General features: G+C 33.2%; 1 protein-coding gene and 1 pseudogene across 1 annotated transcript in view; both read right to left on the reverse strand.

Annotated features, from left to right (window-relative positions):
• Window positions 1–25,326, reverse strand: part of INTS8 (integrator complex subunit 8) — a 51,905-nt gene that overhangs the window by 7,785 nt on the left and 18,794 nt on the right. Inside the window, exons 9-20 of the mRNA XM_006916678.3 lie at window positions 22,691–22,791; window positions 22,118–22,259; window positions 17,239–17,309; window positions 16,685–16,860; window positions 15,402–15,535; window positions 14,062–14,172; window positions 12,190–12,391; window positions 8,711–8,832; window positions 4,087–4,271; window positions 3,629–3,662; window positions 2,889–2,945; window positions 2,748–2,809 (exon numbers count right to left, since the gene is read on the reverse strand). Of these exons, the coding sequence (XP_006916740.1) occupies window positions 2,748–2,809; window positions 2,889–2,945; window positions 3,629–3,662; window positions 4,087–4,271; window positions 8,711–8,832; window positions 12,190–12,391; window positions 14,062–14,172; window positions 15,402–15,535; window positions 16,685–16,860; window positions 17,239–17,309; window positions 22,118–22,259; window positions 22,691–22,791 (1,397 nt within the window). The remainder of the gene's footprint in view (window positions 1–2,747; window positions 2,810–2,888; window positions 2,946–3,628; window positions 3,663–4,086; window positions 4,272–8,710; window positions 8,833–12,189; window positions 12,392–14,061; window positions 14,173–15,401; window positions 15,536–16,684; window positions 16,861–17,238; window positions 17,310–22,117; window positions 22,260–22,690; window positions 22,792–25,326) is intronic.
• Window positions 21,332–21,450, reverse strand: LOC112483727 (annotated as a pseudogene).

Below are 25,326 nucleotides of genomic sequence, written 5' to 3' on the forward strand. Positions count from 1 at the left end.
AAAAGACTTAGCCAAAATTTAAGTGACCATAAGTATATGGAAAATATTATTAGAAATAAATATACAAAAACTTTTGAAACTTAGTCTGAGTTTCAACTTTTCTAACAGGTTGAAAACAATCTGACCCTTGTTTCCTTTCACCACCCCCAAAAAGCCAAAGTATGTTGACTAGACCACTCTAAAAAAAGTATCTTTAAGTATTTTACAGTATAAAGTATACAAAAATGATAGGAAAACCCCTATCTCCGCTTTTTACGCGCAATTCACAGGTAACAAAATTAAAGAGGATCATAAAATTTCCTCAAATGATTTTTAAGTTCTGTTATCTAAAAGCCACAAAAAACAAGGGCTCAAAAATTAATGATACTGCTATGTGGCCTTAAATTCACCTTGTGGCTTCTTGTAAGAGTAAATGACTCCTTTGGAATAGATGTTTTACTGGCCATCACAAGATTAGGGGCTAGATGTGGCAAGTGTACTTCAGTGTATTTAGCAGCAATAAGGGAATCAAAAAAAGGGTAGGGAATGGGGCCAGCTGCTCTGAGCCTGGTTAAACCTGGAAGTCTTGAGATACAGATTTAGAAGACTGAACTATGAGGATAAAAGCCAGGCTAGCACCCAAGTAACACAGCTGATAGCTCCTACTCTTTGGAGTAGTAGAGCACAATGGTAGAGAACACAGGCTCTGGATTCAGACACACATGAGGTTCAAGTCCTGGCTCTATCATTTATAACAGGGTCCTCAACCCCTGGGCTGCGGACTGGTATCGCACAGCAGGAAGTGAGTGGCAGGCAAGCAGGCAAAGCTTCATCTGTATTTGCAGCCGCTCCCCAGTGCTAGTGATGCTAGCTAACATCACCACCTCAGCTCCACCTGAGATCATCAGGCATTAGATTCCCATAGTAGCACTGGTCCCTGGTGCCAAAAAGGTTGGGGACCACTGATTTACAAGGTCAACTTGGACAAAACACCTGTTTGCACTGAGGAGCTGGATTTTCCAAAATGTACTATTCCCAATATAGTAGGCAAGAAATTGTGGTATTATTAGCAAATACTCATTTATTTATTTACAACTGAGTTAATCTGGTTTATGATTTTGTAGAAATTTATAAAATGGTAACAAGTCTAAGAATTCAATCTACATATCAATTTAAAAGAGTAATGCTTAACTCATGCCATTCTCACACTATTCTTGGAGTCAATGTTCTTGCTTAAGAAAATTCTTTTTCTGATCAAATGTTTAGTCACATTTTATTTTCTCTGGGTTAATTTACATTAATTTTATCATGAAGATAATAAATAGTAAAGCCTACTATGTGCTTTATCCTCACATAACTTTTGAAATTGAGTAAACAGATTCTCTTTCCAACTAGTACTTCCAGCTTCCTCAAAAAAAAAAAAAACAACAAAAAAAAACCAGACTCTTTATTCCTTAAATTAATAGAGGATGGAATCTGGGATAAGTCCAGTAAATAAATATGACATTAATCCTATCAAACAAGGACTATGTGCCAGTCCTTATTCCAAACATTTAGCTTAGAAAACATATTAACTTATTAATCCTAACAATTCCGAGATAGGTACTATCATATACCCATTTTAGAGATGAGAAAACTGGAACAGAAAGTAACCTACCAAGCTCATACATCTGGTAAGTGGAGTGGCCACGACTCTAACCCTAAGAGTCTGGCTCAGAGCCTCTATGGTAAACCATTTGTTGTTCATTTATATAATTCACACACTTTGAAAATTAATCATTTATAGTCTAAAATTAGGCCAAAGTAACACCAAAGAGCAAAATGAACTCCACCTGATTCTTGAATTGCTATCTAATAAACTAATTTTACATAAACATCTGCTGTTAGAAAGCTGTGAAGCATGCACATGGCTTCATGAAGCATGTTGCTCCCTTGGGAAACAAGCCTCAGTAAGTGAAGGCAAGAGTCACTCAACCACTGATGACCCACCAATCCTCATACCAGACGTAAGCAAATTATTCTCATTCTATTGCCTGCTCCCCTAACCTACTGAAATCTGTTCTTCAAATATGCCACTAAGAAAAATAAAATAAGGCCTAGGACCTGCCCTTCAGGCACAAAGTAAGAAGACTGGGGGGGAAGGAAGGAAAAGTAACTTTCGTGAGGAAACAAATGGACATGAACTCTCCTGAATGAGAAGTATCAATGCTATGTGTAAGAAGGGAAAAATGTAAATGATTTTTTCTTCCAGAAAAAGAACATTTCCTTCTTCCCTAAAAAAATCCCCCCATTATCTTGTGATTCTTATTGTGATAAAAGTAAGGGGGAAGGTATCTTAAAGTAATTAAAGAGCTTCTTAAGGCAATTAAAAGAGGTTGGGAGCTTCTCATAATCGCGGTGTTAGAAGAGACCTACAAAGAGTTATAAAAAATCATTTTCAATGAGATGTTTATAAAAGAGTAAGATGCTGGAAACCTGATAGAAAGTCATTCGTTAGCCTTGATTTTCTAATTCTATCTACTGACATAATCAGGACTACTTAGAGATCTTCTGCTCTACCTAAGGCTGATTTATCTTAGCTCTTATTTAGAATTATGCTTTGTCCATAATTTTTAGGAAGATAATTACTAATAGAGAGAAAACACAAAGTTGGCTACAGAATCTTAACAGATTGTAGCCTTTTAATCAAGTTATTCAAGGTTGTCTACCTCATTCACAATGGTTCCAAATACATAATTTAATAAAACATAAGCTAAAATACTTCTTACTTGGGGATGGAGGATGGCCAAATAGAAATGTGTTCAGCTGTAATATCATTCACAATGTCCTCCTTTAAAAAAAAAAAAGTGTGATTGAAAAGAAAATTTCTTTCAAAGATATTTTTTTAAATAAAGTTATGAAATACTGACCCGAACATTGTGAAGTTTCACAAAGAGTGATAAAATAATAGTCAAAACCAATGGTTCCTATGAGAAAGAAAACATGGAATCCTTAAATATTATATTTTAATATTTCTTCAATCAACCTCAGGGATACCAAGTATTTCTTTCAAAAGAGTCATACCCTTTTTAAATTTACGTCTAGTGCAGAACACACTAAGGATCAACTTCATTTTTAATCTCGTGAAAGAATGCACACAATTTACACAAAAATTATCATATTTAGGTGTCTGGCTTATAATGCTCAATCCTCACATAACTTTTGAAATTGAGTAAATAGATCCTCTTTCCAACTAGTACTTCCAGCTTCCTCAAAAAAAAATTGACTCTTTATTCCTTAAATTAATACAGGATGGAATCTGGGATATGTCCAGTAAATAAATATGACATTAATCCTATTAAACAAAAATTAAAGCTAGGCTTCACACATCTAGTTCCTATTAAACAAAAATTAAAGCTAGGCTTCACACATCTAGTTCTATTATGAAAATTTCTTTACAATTAAAACAAACAAAAAAATACCTGTTCTGTATAGTAAAACATGGTTAGGTAAACACAAAATAAACTGTTCTATTCAGACTACCCCATCCTCAACACTAAAGCACATTAATAGATCATCCAAATAATCATGATTTAAGCGCTCAATATTTTTTAGTTACATTCTACAAAAATCAGCAATAGTAATTAGATCAACTTTTAACAAAACGTACCCGTAATTTTTTGATGAAAGAAAGCAGTTCACTCCTAAAAAAAAAAAAAAAAAGTTTTGTATATACATTTAAGTGTCAGAAATTAAAAATAAAATCAGAAAGTAAATTATAGGTGAAGGTTTATTCCTAACTCTCCAGTTCTGCATGTATGAGTATAATATTCTACTGTCATACTAATATAATAAAATTTCTTCCCTGTATTAATTACATGTGACATCTTCAGTACTATCCAACCACAGACATCATTAATTATATGATTAATAGATAGTCTCTTAACATAACATATAAACAGAAGGTATTGCCAAAGGTGGTCATGTCAGACAAGGCCATCAGAGATCAGCGCCAGAGAAGTCTTACACTGTCCATCTTTGTAATATATAAGAATGACAGGTGTTCCTGAAATAGTACAAATACTAGAAATAATAAATAATTCAAAAAATAAACTGATGGAAACATACCGATACATTATACCTAACGTAGATTCCCTCTGCTTTATTAAGCTAACTCTGCCATCATTTCCTCGTTTGTGTTGACTGGACACACTACAGATCTGAACAACAACTTCCCAAAGGTCTTTAGCAGTCCGCCTACTTTCTTTAGGGCCTGGAAGTTCTTTGATTGTAGCTGCTAAAAGCTGTCCAAGCTATAACATGAAAAAACAAACAAGAAAATACACAAGAGATAACCTATAATGTCATACATGTGAGTTCTATTATTAAGGCACACTTAAAGTAAGATAAATAACTGCCGAAGTATATCAAGTACAGCGATTTTATGCTGTGCCTTCTATCCAACAACTGAGGAATTTAGAGTTTATTGTCTGCAGATCTAAATCTGAAGGGGAAGAGAATTCTCTGGTTTTACCATATTATAAACCTCACTGTTTCTAAACAATTATAATCTAATGAGAACAAAAACAAGTGTAATTTAATGAGAACAAATTGAGACAATGCAAAGATGTAACTGGGGAAAAAAATCAAGTTGCCAAATATACATAGTATGATCCTGCTTAAAAAAGGGTGGGGTGGAGAGGGTATGTCATAGAATGTATACGCCACTATGTTAACTGTGGTAAAAGCCCAGATGAGATTAAAATAGTGCTTAAATTTCACACACACACACACACACACACACACACACACACACACACACACACACGCTTTAATCATAAAAAAAATTATTAATGAAAAATGAGGAAAAATATATGGAAATTGAAACTGGTAGAATAAAGAAGAAAGATTTAAAGGAATTTTTCTCTAAGAAAAATGGCAGCAACTGGGGATAGAGCCACTGTTGATGTGCGGAAACAGAATTAAGGACGGACAGATTACTCAAAGTAATTGATCTAAATTAAGGCAGTCTTAAGGACCAAAAATGCAGGAAGGAACTAGAAATAAAGAGTGGAAAGGAGAAAAGCAAAAGGCAGAAAAGACAGGCCCAAAATGTAGAGAAAAATATCAGGCTTATACCAAATTCAGCATTTCTTACCCTCTATAATTTCAATGCAAGAGAGGGCCCCTCTAGCCTATGTTCTTATTAAATAGTGTACACCCCACTGAAATGATCTTCATAAGGAAGCTTTCAGCAGTAGTGTAGTTACTGAAAAACAATGAAACAATTGCATATGTCTATATTAAAGTAGACTTACAATCTTTTTTAACAGACATAGTACCAACACTATTAAATTAGCAAAGTACATGAAATACAGGAATCTTGTTGAATTTTATTAATAAAGGCAGCTTAAAAATATTTAACATTATAGCTATCTCATATTTTTATATTCTTTTAAAATTTGTTCACAAAACTTTTAATGGTGAAAAATCTATGTTGGGTTGCTGTTTTCCTAATATTGTCCCAGATGTTTATTTTTTATTAAATTTATTGGGGTAACATTGGTTAATAAAATTACATAGGTTTCAAGTGTACAACAACAAAAAAATAATATATATCATTACTTTTTCAGAGGGCAAAGTGGCAAGGATAAGTTTAAATCCATCAGGAAGCTCCAGTTCCTTAACTGGACCTAGAAAATGTTAATAATAGGGTCCTTTGTTTAATGTGGCTTAAGATGGAGGCAGTATTGTGACAAAGATAAAAATTGGTGCTTATCCCAATGGTTTTTGTAATAAAACTCTTTAAACAGAAAAACTGAAAGAATAGTTCAATAAATACCTGAAAGAATATTTCAATAAATACTCGACTTATTGTGAATATTCTGTCATATTTGCTTTATAAATCTATTTACATATAGTTTGTTAATTATATTAAAGTTGGACACATGACATTTCATCCCTAAATACTTCAATATGCATATTCTAAGGATAAGGACAGTCTCCTACATAATATAACTCCATGATCACACCTAGGAAATTTATAAGAATACAGGTGCTTCCTAAAGCTAGTGAAAATGATGTAAAAACCCTGGCTATGCTATGTGAATGGAAATCAAAGGTCCATGGTCTAGTAGAATATTTCACCTTGCATGCCCTCTGAACATAGTCTCTTCTCTGACGAGAATCACTGTATGTGCAGCTACTAACTGCGTTTAGTACAATGCAGGGTTATTGTAGCTCGTCTCAAATTCATTTTCTGTTGTCAGGGACCACATGCTTAGTTGAAGGTCACTACATTAAGTAAATTTACCTAAAAGTGAGACTTTTCAGAGGTCTTAGGCTTGAAGTCAACTGAATTTCACTAACATTCCTGAGCATTTTCTATGAGTTGAGTTATCACACAAGACGCTGAGAATGTAAAAATTAACTGTTTGCAAGAAGCTCACTGTTTTACAGGGTAGATAGGTGAACAAATTAATTTATTATGCAGTATAAGCACAAAAAAATGTGTCCATAGTAACAGGATCATTACAAAGGTAGGAAGAGGAGAAAGTGATTTATTCGTTTTCAGAGAAAGGAATATGAGAAAGCTTCAAAGAAACCACGCAAACAGGCAAAAGTGGAAAAGGCATCCAGCTAAGAGAACAAACAGCATGTGCGTGAGTGCTGCAACATGAGAAAGCATGGTGTGTATAGGGACCTGTGAAACTCTCTGGTAGTGCCAACACAGAGCTGGCATGACGAGGAGCAGGAGAGAGGGAAATGGGGAAGGAGAAGCTCCTGTACTTTAAAAGGCCATTAGGCCATATTAAAAACTTTGATCTTTAAACATACTATTACTGCTATTACCACCAACCCTTCTTCCTCCTACTAGCTCGTCTTTTTAATCCAGGTGTCCATAAATCCTGTGTACTTTCCAATACACTACACTGCTTCCCATCCCAATTCGAGGAGACTGAATAGTTTTGTATTATTTCAAAAGGTCATATTTTAGACACGTCTAAGAGTTTTCCTTTCTTTTTGGTGATTATGTAATTAATATTCAAATAAAATATGTAACAGAATGGAAAATAAAATTGATTAAAATCAGCTAATATTCCACTATCCAGAGATAATAACTATTAATATCTTTTCAGACTTTCCCCTACACACCAAATTCAAAGTGTGTTAATGGCTCCAAACTGTATTTTCAAACACAATCCCTTACTAGAGACTTTTTTCTCTGATTTCTTTTTCCTTGATATTAACAAGGGAGCAAAGGGCCAACTAGGGAAGGCAACACACAAAACCCTAACCCTGATGAAACAACAAGCTGCCTCAGGGACTCTTCAGCAAGGTCATCACATACCCTTCCTCCTTTTGGGCCAGATGAAGGAAGACTGCAGGAAGCAGTGAGATGACCTAGCCTAAGGTTAGGCAACCGAAAACACAATATCCTGAGCCTTTCCACATTGCAGGCCCTCAAACATGCACCTATTTCTCCTAGCACATAGCTGAACAGAATTCACTGCTAAGAGAGAAGCAAAGAGAGAAGCTGTACTGCCTTAACTGAGCAACAACCTACAGTTCTAAGTGGAAATTATGCTCTTGGAACAAAATGGTTCTCTCATCTGAGAGTTTATTAAAGGCTAAGTTAAGAAGATACTGTTGTGAAAAAACAAGTAAGTACCCTAGATATTAGGAATTCATATCTCAGATATAATCTGATGTCTGAAATTCCAAAGAGAAGGATGACTTAAGTATGATGAAAACTTTTGTGAACTGTAAAAAAAAAAGAGGGAAAAACAAAAGAAATCAATACATCTTCAAAGGATTTAAATGAAATGTGCTCAGTTTTTAAAAGGACATACATGAAATAAGGAGGAAGAAACAAATAACCAAAGACAAATATAAAAAAAATGGTAGTCTTTTAAGAGTTCCTAGATAATCATTCAATTAAGGGACTATGTACTAAAGATGAGATGAAAGCAGATAAAGAATAACAAAAAGTAATACAAACAATAAAAAAAGAATAAGGAAATCTGAAGGACCAAATGTACACAAAAAATGTTACATCATTAAATTTTTTTTTTTTTTTTTTTTAACTATAAGACCAAAGAGAAAGCCCACTGCCTATTCAAGGTATATACAATATTAACATATAAAAGATGCAATCCTAAGGAAAACCTCCAGTCTCTATTTTTGATGTTTTCTTTACCCAGAAGCATTTTCGGTTACATAGGAAAGATATAATTAAGAAAAGAGAATAAACGTAACATCAATTCGCCAAACTTTTTCACGTGGGTATAATACTGATAACACACATGTACACTGATAAGAATCAGGCGCATCAAACTTAGAGAGGTAAACAGGCTCTAAAGGGTAAGGGGCTCAAACAGAAAAGGGGCGGAAATGCATCTCTAAGGCTCCCCCAGTTCACACCAGGTACACTTGTGTATTCCAGAGCTTAAAACTAAAGTCTGATTTTATCATTCAAAGCAAGAAAAGCTGACTCATCTCTCATTAGCTTAGGATTATACCAAAATTTTATCCGTTAACTACATAATTTTTGCTTGCAGAATCATGAACTACAGAGTATTAGAAAAAATATTAGGGCAAATTCAAGTGCCTGAATTATCAAAAACTATATTTTTAACTACAAACCAAGCATTTGTCCAATTTTATAATGAATCACAGAAATTGGGTGTTAATTGTAGTACAGATCTAAAAAAATAAGTCCTAATATTTTTTTAATTTAAATATGAATTACCTTTACATATGGGTTACTCTGAAGCAGAAACGCAGGAACTTGCAGTGTAAGGTATTCATTTTCCCTCCAGTTTAACATAAAAGCAACACACTCCTCAGCAATAACTTGACGAAGAGGAATATCTAAAAAGCAAATAGTTGAAATTACCATTGTAACATTAAAATGAGAACAAAGCAAAATTTGCTCAGATTCAGTTAAACATATTAAAATCAATAGTTACAGATGAAAAATAGAAAAATACTAACATTTTATACTTTTCTCTAGAAAGTTTAAGGTTTCCTAAATGTAGACTGCCATGGTCCCCACGATTAATTAATCAACAAAAGTATCCACCTAAGAATACCTTAGATGCCCAATACTCTACTGGAAATTTATAATTCAAATGAGCAGGATATAAACACACAAATGAAGCAAGCATGAAATGGTATGGTATAAATTTTTAGTACATTTAGAGTATAGAAATAGCTAAACCATACATATAATAAAACTATAACAAATCTAAGTTAATATATCATTTTTAATACTTTTTTTCAGATTGAAATGTAATAAATATTCCTGAAATGAGTCTTTCACTCTTTCAAAAAATATTTACTGTACTGGAAACAATCTTGACTAAAAAAAGTAATGAGAAAAAAAATCAGAATTCTTTTGAACATTATTTCCTTTGAAAAAATTATTAAATGTACCTTAATGTTAAATATGCTTATACTTCAAAGTATGTAATCAGGTTTTAACGTACTGCAGAAAAAAGAAACCCCAATGAATGCTAAATAACAATGTTAAGATTTAAAACAGGAAGAGCTATTAAACTTAAATAGCTATATTTTCAGTCTAAGAACATTGTGCCTTGGGCTATTTAATTTGTTTATATCTCACCTTATTCCCCAAAAAAGGATTTGAGATGACAAAAAGGACAGGAACACAGCAAAATAAAACAAAAATACATTATTTTCATCCTCATCTTAAAGAAGGAATGAAGACAAGTGAAATTTGTATCCCAAATGCATGCATGTCATTGAGTTCTATACAACTTGACAAAGGAAGGCCACACAGCAATTGGCTCTAAGGTTTCATTTAAGTACCAGGCATTCCCTATCAGTTATACAGAAATGGTTCTCAAAGATGAATCAGAACGTAGAGAGTGGAGTACTGATACAGTTTGAGGGTCAATGACTTGGAGATTAAACTTCCCTTTAAGTACCTGCAATACAATTATTCCTTATCAAGAAGTCCAGAGTCATATGCTGTTAACAGGGAGCCAGAGTACGCCTACCATTCCATTTTATTGAACCCCAAGGAACAAGAACACAGAAAGCTGCCTTTTAATATGAAGGTATTAAAAGTTGGGGGCTCTCTCCCCAAAAACATGGTTTTAGAATAGTTAACCTGTAGCTCTTATTATACCTAAGAGGTTATATCTGTTGTCAGTTAAGATCACTTCTTGTTCCTGACAGAAAAGCCCGGTAACCTATGTAAGAGAACTTCTCTTTCTGTGTTCCATAGAGGGCATGCATCTAACTCATTCAGAATTGACCCACTATGACCAGAGAACAACTTTTTTTCTTAAAAAAGGAGGAAGGAAAAGGTGGCAGAAGACAGCTTTTTATATCCCTTCTACGATTCTGCCCCATGGAGCAGCCATCCTACTAACTATGCCTCTCACAATGGCACTGGAATGCAGAACTCTAAGAGAACCAGAGCCAGGAGTTTATGCTGAACTCAGGTAACTTAGTCTGTAATGGAGGCTCAGCCAAAGTCAAAGCACAGGAACCATGCCTGTAAGGAAAAAATCATTTTCTTGTTCCTCCTGACAATACATTACATCCTTTCTTTCTCATTTAGATAAGCTAGGAATTTACACAAATATGGGCAGAGCTATGAGTCTAGACCAAAAAAAAAAAAAAAAATCAAAACCAAAAAAAAAGTGATATGAACTCTAAACTACTGACATGCCAAAAGGTAGGACAAATAGAGTATAATTATTTAAAGGCATTTCTAGTCATTTCAAAGAGTAAGAGCACAGGCTTAAGTTGGACCGATGGATACAAATCACAGTTCTGTCTGTCTCTTACTGCATGACTTGAGCCAAATTCCTTAGCTCCTCTGCATTTCAGTTTCGCAATTTACAAAATGGGTATAATTAAATAAGTAGCTACTTCACGGAGTTGCCATTAGGATTAAATGAGTTTTGCATCTAAAGCTCTTAGAATAATATCTGACATGTAGTTACCACTCAATAAATGTTAGGGTTTTTCAATTCTTTTCAATTTTAGTGAAATCACGTACAAAAAAATCAATCTTCTATTTTTAAAAAGAACACATATATACAGTGCATGTGTGTCAGTTCAACAGTTAATGCCAGCATCAATTCTTCTCTCATGATACTGAAGGGCATGAACGCATTAAAGCTCAAAGGTATTCTATCTATAAAATGCTAAAATGTTGTAATTTCTACTAGAAATCAGAATATAATAAGAATTAAATTCATTAAACAGATACCAGAGGGCCAGTGACCATTTGTTTCGGCATATTATTAGCACCATCTTTTACACTTTAATTTTACTGTTTACAATACTGTGTACAGTATGATTATGATTTAATTGCTCTAAATATTAAAACATGTAAAATTAAGAAACTCCTTTAACTAAGCAAGATTTATACATAACCTAGGTGATACTTTATATAAGCCACTTTGCATAATAAGATATTTCTATTTATTATTGGACATGCAAAGTTCTGTCCCTAAAGTGACAAGTGAGTTCCTAATGCAGTGGCAATCATTTTGAGGGCTCTGTATGATGGTAATAAGGAAATAAACCTTTAAACTGTACCTTCAAGGATATTTTTATTCTTTTAACAGAGTATCTTCAAATTGTAATATAGTTTTTGTAATGTCCCCCCAAAATTCACGTCCACTTGAAACCTCAAACTGTGATGTGACTTAGATATAGTCTTTGTAGATGTGCTTAGTTAGGATAAGATCATACTGAATTAGGGCAGACCCTAAATCCAATGACTGGTGCCTTATAAGAAGAGGAGAGGAAAAACACAGACACAGGAGAATGCCATATTAAGGAAGTGGCAAAGACTGAGTGATACAGCTACAAGCTAAGGAATGACAAAGATTGCTGGGAGCCACCTTAAGCTAAGAAAAGGTGAGGAAGGATTCTTCCCCATAACCTTCAGAACGATTATGGCCCAGTAGATACCGTGATTTCAGACATCTAGGTTCCAGAAATGTGAGAGAATAAATTTCTGTTGTTTTATATCACCTATGGTACTTTATTATAGCAATCTTAGGAAATGAAGTTTCCTACATTTTCTCCAATGTTCTCAAGTGAAGCCCACATATGAATTCTGTTTTAGGAGAGAAATTATTTTACAGATGGTAAAAACAAGTAAATGTTCTTTTAGATCCCCCCTCCCCCAATTATTTGAGTACTGAATTTCTGAAATGTAGCTTTGTGATTCAGTCTTACCAGGAAGCCTCATTTCCAGATATCCCCGCACCCTACTAATAAGATCAGAAGGAGGTCTCTCTCCTGATTGCCCTGTTCCAGCTTCATGTGTATGAATATCCAAAAGCAGCATCTCATTTAGCATGACCTGACGAAGTTTTGGTGAGAACTCTGTTACCAACTCCAAACAAGCAGCAAATAGCTGTTTAGCATGGGAAAAGTCCTATAAAAAGAAATAATAGAATAAACCTGATCCCCTTTCCTTTGGAGTAAAAAAGTATGTATCTTTATGAGTGCAGAGTAAAGAGAAGAAGGATTAATTTAAGTGGTTAACACTGGTTATCTCAAGAAATGAGACTAAATTACCTTGTTCTTTATCATCTCTGTAATGTTGACTTATTCTGATAAATACTTAAATCTTTTGAATTTTTTAAAAAAAGATCCAATAATCAATATAAAATACATGCCACATTACTAAACGAGTTTTACATAAATTATAAAACAACAAAAATAAGTTCTTAAATAAATTATATATATTTTATAAAAGTAAACAATTCTAAAACGGACACCCTTCTCTACCCACCTACATATTCAGAATTAGACTTTACATCCTTCAACAAAGTTTCACATTCTAAAAATCTTTGCATGCAACACTATTAATTTACATCACTGGCTAATAAATCAAATCAGCTACAATCCAAGCCCTTTCCTATACATCTCCTTCTAATTTTTCCAAAGAGTGATCTTCACTCATTTCTCTCTCCACAGGTCTCCTTCAATCCTACAATCTGGCTTCTATCCACCATCATGATGAAGATCAACAGCTCTCACTAAACAAATATCTTCTAACTGCCCAATCTACTGAACACATTTCAGGTACCTTGCTTTGCTGTCCAATATGGTAGTCACAAACTACATGTGGCTATCATTGCAAATTCTGACTAGTCCAAAATGGTAGGTGCTGTAAAATAATCACTGGATTTTGAGTGAAAACTTTGCATACACGCAAAGAAATATATTTTTTAAAAAGCAAAATATCTCAATTTTTATATTGTTTAAGTGTTTAAATGACAGATATACTGAGTTAAATGTATTATTAAAATCTATTTCACCTTTTTTGTACTTCTAAAAAAATGTAGCTACTAAAAAACTGTAAATTACACAAGTAGTTTGTATGATATTCCCTTTGGACATTGTCAGTCTAGAAAAACCAACCAACTTAACAAAGCTCACAGGGTTCTTTATGGGCTGGGTCTAGCTTCCTCACCAGCTTCACCTCACATAACAAATGACACTCTAACATTAGCATATTGCTTCCAGTCTACTAATATACAATCCTACTTATCTTCCAGCTTTTCCTGATGGTATCATCCTCTTTACCTAGGTAACTTATTTAAGCCTTATGTTTAGCTCAGGATTTCTGCCTTCCAATGCTATCTTAAACCTTCCTACAGAATTTACTGTACTATTAGTTGTGTAATTATACTATTTTATAGCATTTAACAGCTCCCTTACATCTCGACTTTCCAAATAGATTACAAACTCGTTATGAATAATAAACTACAAAAGTAATTTTAAGGGATTTTTGTTTTGTTTTTATCACTTGGAACACAATCTTTGCTAAATGAATCCTAAAAGATACAAATAATAATTTTTCATGTTTTCTAGATATTTACAAAGGAACAGAGCAGTATTCACACATCCAAGACCAGTTTGGTATAGTTATGAGGGCAAAGAAAAAAGAACGAATCAAAACATCCTTTCAAATATTCTTTTAGGCCTATGACTATAATTTTATGATCAGGAAAATATAACAGATTCTGATTCCTGGCTTTCACGCTAAAATCAGTAAAGCATATTCTTAACCATAAGTTGATGTACACTTCTACTGACCTTAACAGTACTGCAGTGTAAACTTTTGGCCATGAGAATGTAAACCAAATCTCTTGTTAAGTTGTCTTTAATACCCAGGATAACACCACTATAGACAGAAGGTACTTCCCACTAGAAGAAATAAAAATATATATATGTACACACATAGAGAAAGCCATATCTAGATGAGAATCTTTTAATAATCTTCAATAGCATTTAAAAAATCATTCAAAGATCATTTTTTAAAGAGAAAAAAAAAAATAACAGCCATAATGAAATGGTAATCAAAATGAATGTATTCACTATAATGAGCCAGTAATAAATGATTAAATGGATTGGAACTTTCTGAAGGACAGTCTATAGAAAAAAAAGAAAACAAAACCCTAAGAGTAAATGTATTTACATGTGATCTTCACAACAATAAGTACTACGAAGGAGGTACTGTTATCTCCCTTTTACAGATGAGAAAACTGAGGCATGCAGATGTTACAGAACTTGCCAAGATTATATAGCTCATAAGTATGGAGCTAGGATTTAAACTCAGAACTCATTCTCTTAACTATTTGCTGTAATTCCTCATCCATAAAAATGAACACTAATAACAATGTCAATATTAATGAAGCCCAACTAATGTTCAGAACAACTTTTCATTTCATTTACTTGCATTTTCAAATCCTATAAAATATACATGAACTTCTGACTGCTTTTTTACTACATTCTCAGCAGAAGAGTATGCAGTTAGAAACACTGCCATGTTATTTAACATCTCCTGTATCTGTGGGCTATTTTCCTTGTATCTCTAGCTACATTCCATAGAAATGGTGTTTTAAAAGCTGTTTTCAGTTGCACTTTCCATGCAAGAAAGTTTTTAAATAGATAACTTTCCTGAAACAAGTAAATAGGTTAGCTGGGTGTTTTTAAATGAATATCTTAAGCCAAACATGCCCCACATAAAAAAGTTTTAATGAATTGGTTCCAAACTGTAGGCTTTAGAACTCGAGAAGGTATTAAAAAATGAAAACTCTATAAGCACACAGCTAGTATTAGCTATAGACTGCATAAATAATATACCTTATACATATGTTTATAACTATATTTAGAGTGTACATAAATGCTATAAGTGTAATATAAACTTATTTTTAGAGGTTAATGACTTAATAGTATCTTTTTTTTGACATTTTTTATTTCTGTTAATGGCTATTCAAAGTGCAACCAACTATTGTCATGTGGAAATCCTAAAATTGTTGACAAATAAAGGGTGGCCATTATTCTCAAAACAGCAAGGCAACAACCCTCCTAATTAAATTATACTAGAATACAAGGATAATTTTCTTATCAGTTCTTGACAAAGGGTTTCTTACCTTATTAGACACCGTCCAGAATTGGCGCTCTGATGTCATACCATGTAATTCAATTAAAATCTGTCGAATCCTCCAGGGATCCACTGACAATATCAGCTGATGCTCCAATTGGCCAATGTTGACACTTGCTGAGGCTAAGAAAGAAAGGGATTTCTAGTTCAATAATCATTTAATTCAAAGGTGCATATAATCCTATATATATGAAAATAATTTATTGGGAGAAATTGTGTATGTTTATAAGTATTGTAAGTTAAAACAACTCTTATAAATTAAAACAACTCTCAAGAGCTAACTGATTAAAATAATGTAATTTATATATATCCTCATAGAGAAAACCTAACAATTTGTATTATGTCTGCATTTAATAAAGATGATGAAACTATAAACAAAGGTAAAAACCAATAACTGGTTCATGGAAAAAACTATGTATGTAGAAACAATCAGCATACACAGTCTACTACTTTTGAACACGTTAACAAAAGCATTTATAAAATATTAATTTTGAGTAATAAATATTAAGAACATTTGTTTTTTGAAGGGAGGAGGAGGTATTGTTTTCTCAAAGAAGCAAAAAATGATGATTAAAGTCCTTAATTACAACTCAGCTTTCAGATAGTCTTCAATAATTCATTTCCAGCATTTTATGTGTTAATGTTATTCTTTTCCTTTACAACTGGATGGTCAACCAGTTTAAATCTAGCGAGGTTCAAAGCAGCTAAAATTTCCCTTTTCTGTTAAACCAACTGCATTCTCTGTCTCACCTATATTAAGTTTTGAAGCTTATTTTTTAAATTAACTAATAGCACTATATTTTCTACTTATATTTAAGAGCCAAAATGGAAGAAAATCATCAAATAAATATGGCAAAAATGGCAATACTGCCAAAGCTAGCCAGTAGACAGTATCACAGTGATACAGGCTAAAATGCACGGAAGCCTGTACTTTTTTTTTTTTTTTTTGGTCTTAGTATGCTTTACTAATCTCCTCCCTCCTCTTACTGTTACCTTTCAAGAACTATTAGCGACAGAATAACCTTGGTCTATTTCCCTAGTTAAAATTTTTTATGTATCTAAGCCTAATTTCTCCATTAACCATACATACAGCAGTCCCAGTACTTAACTGCTTAGGCAGAAATGACTATGGAAGACAAGTAAATTTCTATTAGTTACCGACATAAGTGTAAATTAAAACAATTAAGAGAATATCCTCAAATATGATGAGGGGCAATTATAATATAGGGGCAAAATATGCCAACATTCTAGCTAGCAGACTAGAGAGCTAACCTGGGATATCATAAAATGAAGTTACAGGTTTAATGCACAGATTTACTCTAGGGGATCGCTTCCTCATCTGATCAACAAGTAGCTTTCGTTCTTCATCTTTCAACAATGTAATGAAAAGCTCATGTGAAGAAATCATGAAAACATACTGCAGATCTTCCAACCCCAGACACACATTCCTAGATCAGCAAGAAATATTGTGAAACAAAAAAGTATATAATTTAGTTTGGAAAAAACAATGTTAACCAATTTTTATTAATAAATCATATAACGAATCAATCATTTCATAAACTGCATAACATTATTTTGAAATAGATTTAAAAATTTCTCTTTCGTCCTTATTTAAAATTGTGATGTCAATGACACAATATAGAGTAACTGATAATAATCCTAAATTTTGTGAGGCTGCATAAATCTCGACTTCATCTTAACTGGTTCTTATGTACCAGTTACTGCCTGTTTATAAGACATGCAGTTCAAATACAAAAAGTAATAAAAGATACTTTCTGCATAGGACTAACTTCAAAGTTAAGGCGAAAAAAAAGAAAGGCACTTACTTTAGAAAAGCAGCCATGTTTCCTTTCAAAGACTCGGAAGGTTTTTCTAAAGTTACTGATCTTGAACATACCTAGAAATTTGAGCATTTTTTATTTGAATAGGGGCATTTTAAAAAAATGTACATTGACAGTTTGAAAAGTTTAGATTTAAAAAGAACTGAATTTTCCTTTTTCAACCATACATCAATCACAGATTTGATTAAGTAATTTAAAAGATGAGACTAAAAACAAAATCTATTATGGGGAGGAGTGGAATCTGATCACTTCAATAACTGCAGGTATTTACATGTCGTAAAGTATAATCTATTTAGCATGGTACAGAGTTCTCCCAGAACTTAGAGTATGTTACCAATTACACTAGGGATTAACTATTAAGAATCAGTAGCTACTCTCAGTAAAGTGAGTGATTCATCTTGTATAGTTGAAAAGAAGGGTCAATAATAGCTGAAGTATACAGAACCAATGGTTAAGTTAACCTAGGTTCAAAAAATAAACAATGAAAATAAAGAATGGAAATATTAGTTATCTACAAATAATATTCTGAGTTTATCCATTAGATTAGGATTTCCTCCATATATTATTTACAAGAGACCAAAATAAAATATTAGTGTAAAAGTCCCTAGCCTCAAGAAATTGTAAAATATTCTCTAATACCCTGACACAATAAATTAAGGAATAAATTAAGGAATGTTTATAGCAGTATTGCTCATAATAGCAAAAAAATCAGTGTAATATATCACATCTGAGCATCTTGGAGTATGTACAATATAGTCGCCTTCTAATAATTTTGCTCCATTGCAAAATTAATTTTAAATTTTTATTAAAATATTAAATTTGTGGTCATATGTAATATATTATGGTAAGTGATATTTGAGTGCTCTTTTGTAACAGATTTACTCACATATAGATTTACAACCCTAAAGTCCAACAACTGATGAATGAACACACAAAATAGACATTGACTAGTATGCCCATTTGATGGAATAATATTCGGCCATTAAAAGGAATGAAGTACTGACACATGCTACATCGATGAACATGGGACATATTAAGTGAAAGACAAAGGACAACATATTTTATAATTTCATTTATATAAAACGTTCGGAACAGGTAAATCTAAAGAGAAAAAAGTAGATTGCCTGGGGTTGAGGAAACAGGGAAAATCAGTGATGACTACTAATGAATAAAAGGTTTTGTTATGGGGATAATGAAAATGTTCTAAAAATGTGGTGATGGTTGTACAACTCTATAAACATACTAAAAATTACTGAATTGTACCCTTTAAATGGGTGAATAGTATGGTATATGAATTATCTCTATGCAGCTATTATTCAAAAGAAAAAAAGAATAACTACTTTAAAAGTACTATGCTCAGATGAATAGGATACCCTATCAGTGTAATATATCACATCTGAGCATTTTGGTGTATGTACAATATAGTTAGTTACCTTCTAATAATTTTGTTCCATTGCAAAATTAATTTTAAATTTTATTAAAATATTAAATTTGTGGTCATATGTAATATCTTATTATGGTAAGTGATATTTGAGTGTCCTTTTGTAACAAATTTGTTCACATATAGATTTGCACTGCACACGCATCATGGAACAACTTAGAGAATATGTATTAACTTCTGATTAGTAACAGATATGTTACGTGAATTCACTTCAATTTTTAAAAAAAGCTTCATTAAATCATGAAATAGGGGACATCTCTATAAATGTTATAAACATTAAAAAGGTAATTAAAAACTTTAATATTAATAAACTTAAAATTTTAGGTAAAGTGGACAAATTCTTAGTAAATAACTTCTTAAAACTAATCAAGAAAAGAGAGTAGCTCTATAATAGCTGAAGAAATTGACTCAGTGCCAAAAATCTTCCCACAAAAAAATCTCCAGGCCCAAATACTTCATTGTTAAATTCTACCAAACATCAAAAGAAGCAATGAGTCCATTTTTACACTAACTTTTCCAGGCAAGAAAAAGATACCCCAATTTATTTATGAGGCAAGCATGACCTTGTTACCAAAAGCAAAGACAGGACAAGAAAGAAAAAAAAGAGATACCTTAATCTCACACATGAACGTAAAAAATCTAAAAATATTAGCAAACCAAATCCAGCAATATATTGTTTTTAAAAGATCATGAAATACACCCAAAACTGACACAATGTTTTGTGTCAATTACACGTCAATTAAGATAAAAAAGATCATGACCTGGTTGAGTTTATTCCAAACAAGCAAAGGTAGTTTAACAATGAATATACTTTACCACATTAATAAATTAAGAGAGAAAATTAAGTTACAAGATTATAATAGAGAAAGCATTTAATAAAATCTAAAAATCATTCATGATTTTTTAAAAAAGAGCCCTTTAGTGAACCTTTAAGGATATGTGGAAACTTCCTTAATCAGGTAAGGAGTAGCTACAGGAAAAACATATAATAACCATAATTCTAAATGGTGCAACAGTGCAAGCTTTTCCTCTGAAACTGAGAATGAGACCAGGAAGTGTACCACAGCCCCTTATACTGAACATTGTACTGGAGGTCATCGTCAACGCAATAAGAACAAGTAAAAAGAAATAAAAATGAAAAAGTTAGAAAAGAAAAACAAAATGCAGTACCTACAGATGAAGACTTCATTTAGAAAAACAAATGAACTCACAAATTAATAGAATTTTCAGGTTAGCAAAGTAGTTGGAAAAAAATCATTATACAAAGTTGAACTGTACCTTTTTACCAATGCATAAACTATTTTCAAGTGCATGTTAAAAAAAAAAAATTTCTGTGGAAAAATTATAAAGCCCTGAAGGACATTAAATAATGCCTAAATAAATCAAAAGCCATACCAGTTCATGGATTAGAATATTCAAAATTGTAAAGATATTAATTCTTCTCAAATTGGTTTTTAAATATATCATAACTCTGAACAAAAATCCATCAGGCTTATTTGTGGAACTTGACAATCTGAGTCTACTGTTTACAAGAAAATGCAAACGAGAAGCATACCAGCACGACCTCAAAAATTGTTTGTGCTTTAGATGTATCAAGACATACAGATACCGACATAAACTGACGAATAGAAAAGTGATAGAGAATAGTATCCAGAAAACAGGCCCACACACATATGGACACCTGGCATTCAATAGGGGCGGCACTGGAGATTGGTAGAAAAAAGACTGTTCAGTAAATGGTAATAGAACAAATGGACAATATATGAGGGGAAAAAATGACATCAGATCCCCTACTTCACATGACACAAAAATCAATTGTAGATGAATTAAAGACCTAAATGTGAAAGGAAGGCTAAGCTATAAACTTTTAGAAGATAAAATATGATTATCTTCATGATCATGGAATAGAAAAAGCTTTCTTGAAGACACAGAAATCATGAATCTTTTCCTTTATGAAAAAGACTGATAAACTTCATAATATTAAAATTAAGAGCCTTTAAAACGATAAAGTTAAAAGAGAACTCAAACTCTGAGAAGATACCTGCAAAATATAAAATTGGTAAAGGACAGAATATAGAAAGAATTCCTACCAAAAAAAATTGGGGGGCGGGGGGGAGGAGACAATCCAATAGAAAAATGAGGCATGTTAATTGGAACCGACACCTCAAAAGACAATCTACATGAGCAAAAAATAAAAGCTGGTAATTCCTTAGTAATAAGGGAAATGGAAATGAAAAACTCAATGACATATCATTACACAATGACCTGACAGGCAAATCTGACAGTAGTGGTAAAGATGCTGACCAATGAGAATTCTTATGCATGCTAGTGGCAAAAAAAAACAACTTTGATATTATAAAGTAATATTGCAAATAGACATTCTCTATGTATATAACTAGACAAATAGTACATGTATACACCAGGATATATATACAAGTATGTTCCAAGCAACACAATAGCCCAAAACTATAACCACCACAAACATCCATCATCTTATGAATGGATAAATTGTGGCATGGTCATATAATACCTTACAGCAATGGGGAAAAAAAAATCTGTATCTGCATATGACAACTGGAAAAAAAATCTCACAAATATGTTTAGTGAAAGAAAATGAAGAATTTTTTTTTTTTTAAATGCCTACAGCACCTGATATTCCTAAGTGGTCTCTCATCCAAATACTAACCAGGCCCAACCCTGCTTAACTTCCGAGATCAGACGAGATCGGGCACATTTAGGGTGGCATGGCTATAGACGAAGAATACATTTTATATTTCATTTATATAAAGTTCAAATCAGGTAAATTAAAAAATATTCTTTAAGGGTACATACAAAAGTGACACAACTGTAAAGAACAGCTAGGAAACAATTAGCACCAAAGGCAGGACGGCGGTTCCTCAAAGGAGGCAGAGAGGGTTTGATAAAGAGCATAGAAAACTTTTACAGTGTTGGCAATGTTGCATTTTGGAACTAAATGGTATTACTTATGCTAAGTGGTATTACTTCTCTCAATGTCTATTACATTATAATTATTAAAAAGTAGCAAGATCCATTAGAAACAAAGATTCTAGAAATCACATGAGAGGCTAGAGGTATGATTTGGGAGTTTTTAGTAAACAGGTGACTGATGTTTTGGATGAGAGTAAAAAATGATATGAGAAGATGAGTGAGCCAAGGACAAAACTTTTGTAAACAAAAATACTAGAGAGAGAGCAAAACAGAAGTCAATGAAGAACTAAGGAAAATCTGGTAATGGAGAACTAGAAAAGAGACAAGGTAAGAGAATGTTATCTGTCAGTAATATCAACTATCTACCAGAGAGGCAGGTCAGATGACAGAAAGAGGGCACTGGATTTGGCAACTAAGAGGTCACTGGTAAGCTTAAAGCAAAATTTCAAGTCAAAAGGGGAAAAAATATCTTACCTCAAGAAGAAAGTCTATTTTCTCTTTATTAGGTCTAAGAAATAGCTGGTTAAATTGAACACTAATTGTTCTACCTTCCAATATATCACGGACTGTATTACAGGCACAGACTTTAAAACAGATTTCATCTAGAGCTTCATTTCTGTAGAATACAAAAGCAAATCCACTAATATTTTTCAAATACAAAAATATATGTTAACTAAATTCACAAGAACGAGCCATTTATACTTGTGAGTTTAAGATTTTAGGATAACTCGGGCACAACTAGTAAATACCAAAGTCAAGGGGGAAAAAAGCAGAACAGAAAAGTTTTGAATTTATCAAGGGACAATTTAGATAGATTCTGTAACAGAATCAAATTCTGCTATATGTAATATTTTTCCCCAAGTGCTTTAAAACAGATTAGATGTACACTGAAGTGGCTCCTCTGATTATGTTAATTTCCATGTACTAACAAAACTGAAACTGTTGTTATAGACTTACAGGTAATTTGGAGGTGTGTTTTTGATAAACCTGAAATGCACACTTGCTCTTTTATTCAAAAATCAAAAAGTAATTCTTTAATTTGCTTACCCCTGTTGAGCTTTCTGAAAGAGTTCTCTTAATACTGACTGTCGGAACTGGACAGGTAAACTGAAGGTTAAGTTGTCTTCGATGAAAATCTTTATTACCTCCTAGAACAGAGACATAAAATTGCATCCATTTCAAAAATCATGGCAAAAGTTCTTGACTTTAAAAGAGTCCTTTCCTTCAAAAACATTAAAATAAATTTAAATATACATTTTTTAAAGTCTATAATAAAAAATACAAATTGGAGCAAAATCATAAAAATGTCTTAAAAAGAAAATCTTTAAAATTTTAAAATTAAAGACAAAAATAGCCTCTCCCCTTCTGAAATTAAAGATCATGGACCAAAAACAAGAGATAAGAGAAGAATCAATCAATAAGGGGCAAGGCAGCTACATTATCTGACAGAAGTTTTAAAAACTGTTCTCATTCACTTTAAACATGGGATCGTATGACAAACTTAAAAAATACTAAAATGAAGTGATGTGAGAAACATAGTGAAATGAGAGATGTCCCCAGATCTCTCCCCTTGAAACAATAAGCTGAACATCTAAAACTCAATAAAAAAAAAACACCCAACCTGCACACCAACACATCAGAGCATGGGATCTGCACAAAAGAGCTACCACAGGTCAGAAACCTGGGTGTCAGGTGGTGGACTGGGAGAAACAATGAAAATGCCTCTCCCAGGTGGAGATCCTTGTAGGAGGAGGGGGAGGAGAAAGGTGCGGCAGGTTCCCTGAACAGGTCTGCGTGAGAGAGCTGGGAGCTCCCCACAGTGTTGGTGTCCAGGGATCAGGGCAGAAGTGGGGACGGCAGAGAAGCAGCAGTCGAGTATTACCAGCCCCCAACACCCAACCCAGAGGGCCCCAGCCCCATATCATCCAAGACCAAACACCACAGAGCCCCAGGAGAATCTGAGCAAATGCTACTGAAACTGTCGCTAACAGTGACAGGGACTGAGCATCACTGAATATCTATAAGAAACAAAAGGGCTTTTTTAAGACTTTATATAAAGCAGGGATCCAAGAGACTTAGACGCCACCTACTGGAAAGCAAAAGAAAAACACCTTTGCAACAGGCTAAAGAAAGATCTTTACATAATAAATCTTCTTTCTGGAAAAGCAGCAGAATACATTTCCATTAATTCCCAGACAGAGAAGTAGTCCATTAAACACCATGAACAACCAAGATGACAAGACATCTCAAAGAAAGATAAAAAGCTCCAGAAAATAAGCTTAAAGACAGAAATATGTGACTTAAATGACAGATTTTCCGGACGGTACTTCTGAGAAAACTCAATGAGATACAAAACAATTCATATCAATAATTTCAGGCATTGAAAAAAAAATTAGATGAGCAGAATGAGTTCTTTAGCAAAGAGACTGAAACCCTCAGAAAGAACGAAATAGAACTTCTGAAGATGAAGAACACATTGCAAAAGATGAAAAATGAAATAGCAAGCCTGGGAAATAGTCAACCAAATGGAGGAAAGGATCAGTGATACTGAAGACAGAAATCTAGAAATATAACAGAAAGGAGAAGAGAGAAACCAAAGAATGAAAGAGAAATACAAGAACTAGCTGATAACATCAGGAAAGGAAACATAAGAATAATGGGCATTCTCAAAGGGGAGGAAAAAGAGTGGAGATTAGAAAGCACATTCAGACAAATAGTTGATGAGAATTTCCCAAATCTAAGGAAGGAACTAGACCTTGAAATTCAAGAAGTCAAAAGAACACTCAATTTCCCAACCCAAAATGGCCTTCTTCAAGACACACAGTATTTACATAATCAAAAATCAATGACAAAGAAAGAATTCTCAAGGCAGCCAGGGAAAAGAAGATGGTAACCTATAAAGGAAAAATCCATTAGATTATCGTTGGACTTCTCAACACAAATCTTATAAGCCAAAAAGGAGAAGAATCAAATATTCAAACTATTAAATGAAAGGAACTACTGTCTAAGAATAATGTATCCAGCAGAGCTCTCCTTTACATATGAAAGAGAAATTAAGACCTTTCCAGACATACAAAAATTGAGGGAATTCTCCAGTACGAGGTCTGCATTACAGGAAATACTGAAAGGGGTCAGTTCACCTAAAATAAAATGACAAAAAAATACATAATTAGGAGTAAGGTGGCTATCAGGCAAATAGAAGCAGAGGAGTGCAACCCTTATTAAGATCAGGGCATTATAAGCTTAAATAATAAGAGAATTGTTATAGCGAGATAGTAATGAACGTTCAGCATACATAGGGACAAACTGAGACAACACTAACAGAGAAGGGGAGGATTCAAAGATCCAAATTCTCAAAGAGGAATGGAGATAAGGCACACACGGAAGAAAATGGATTACTATATATATAACTATCCTTTACATATTTGAATGGTAACCACATACCAAAGATTCAGAACTGAATTATATAACATAAAACAAGAAGGATAGAGAGAAAACCCACAAAAGCCAACCAAAATAAAGAAAACAGAAACATAAGGACAAGGAAGGAAAGGAAACACCAAGCTACCAGAAAGCTTAAGATAAAATGGCTATAAGAAGACCTCATATTTCAATAATCACCTTAAATGTAAAAGGACTAAACTCACCAATAAAAAGCCACAGAGCTGCAGATTGGATCAAAT

The sequence above is a fragment of the Pteropus alecto genome, unplaced genomic scaffold (genome assembly GCF_000325575.1).
Source record: "Pteropus alecto unplaced genomic scaffold, ASM32557v1 scaffold164, whole genome shotgun sequence".
Classification (NCBI taxonomy): Eukaryota; Metazoa; Chordata; class Mammalia; order Chiroptera; family Pteropodidae; genus Pteropus; species Pteropus alecto.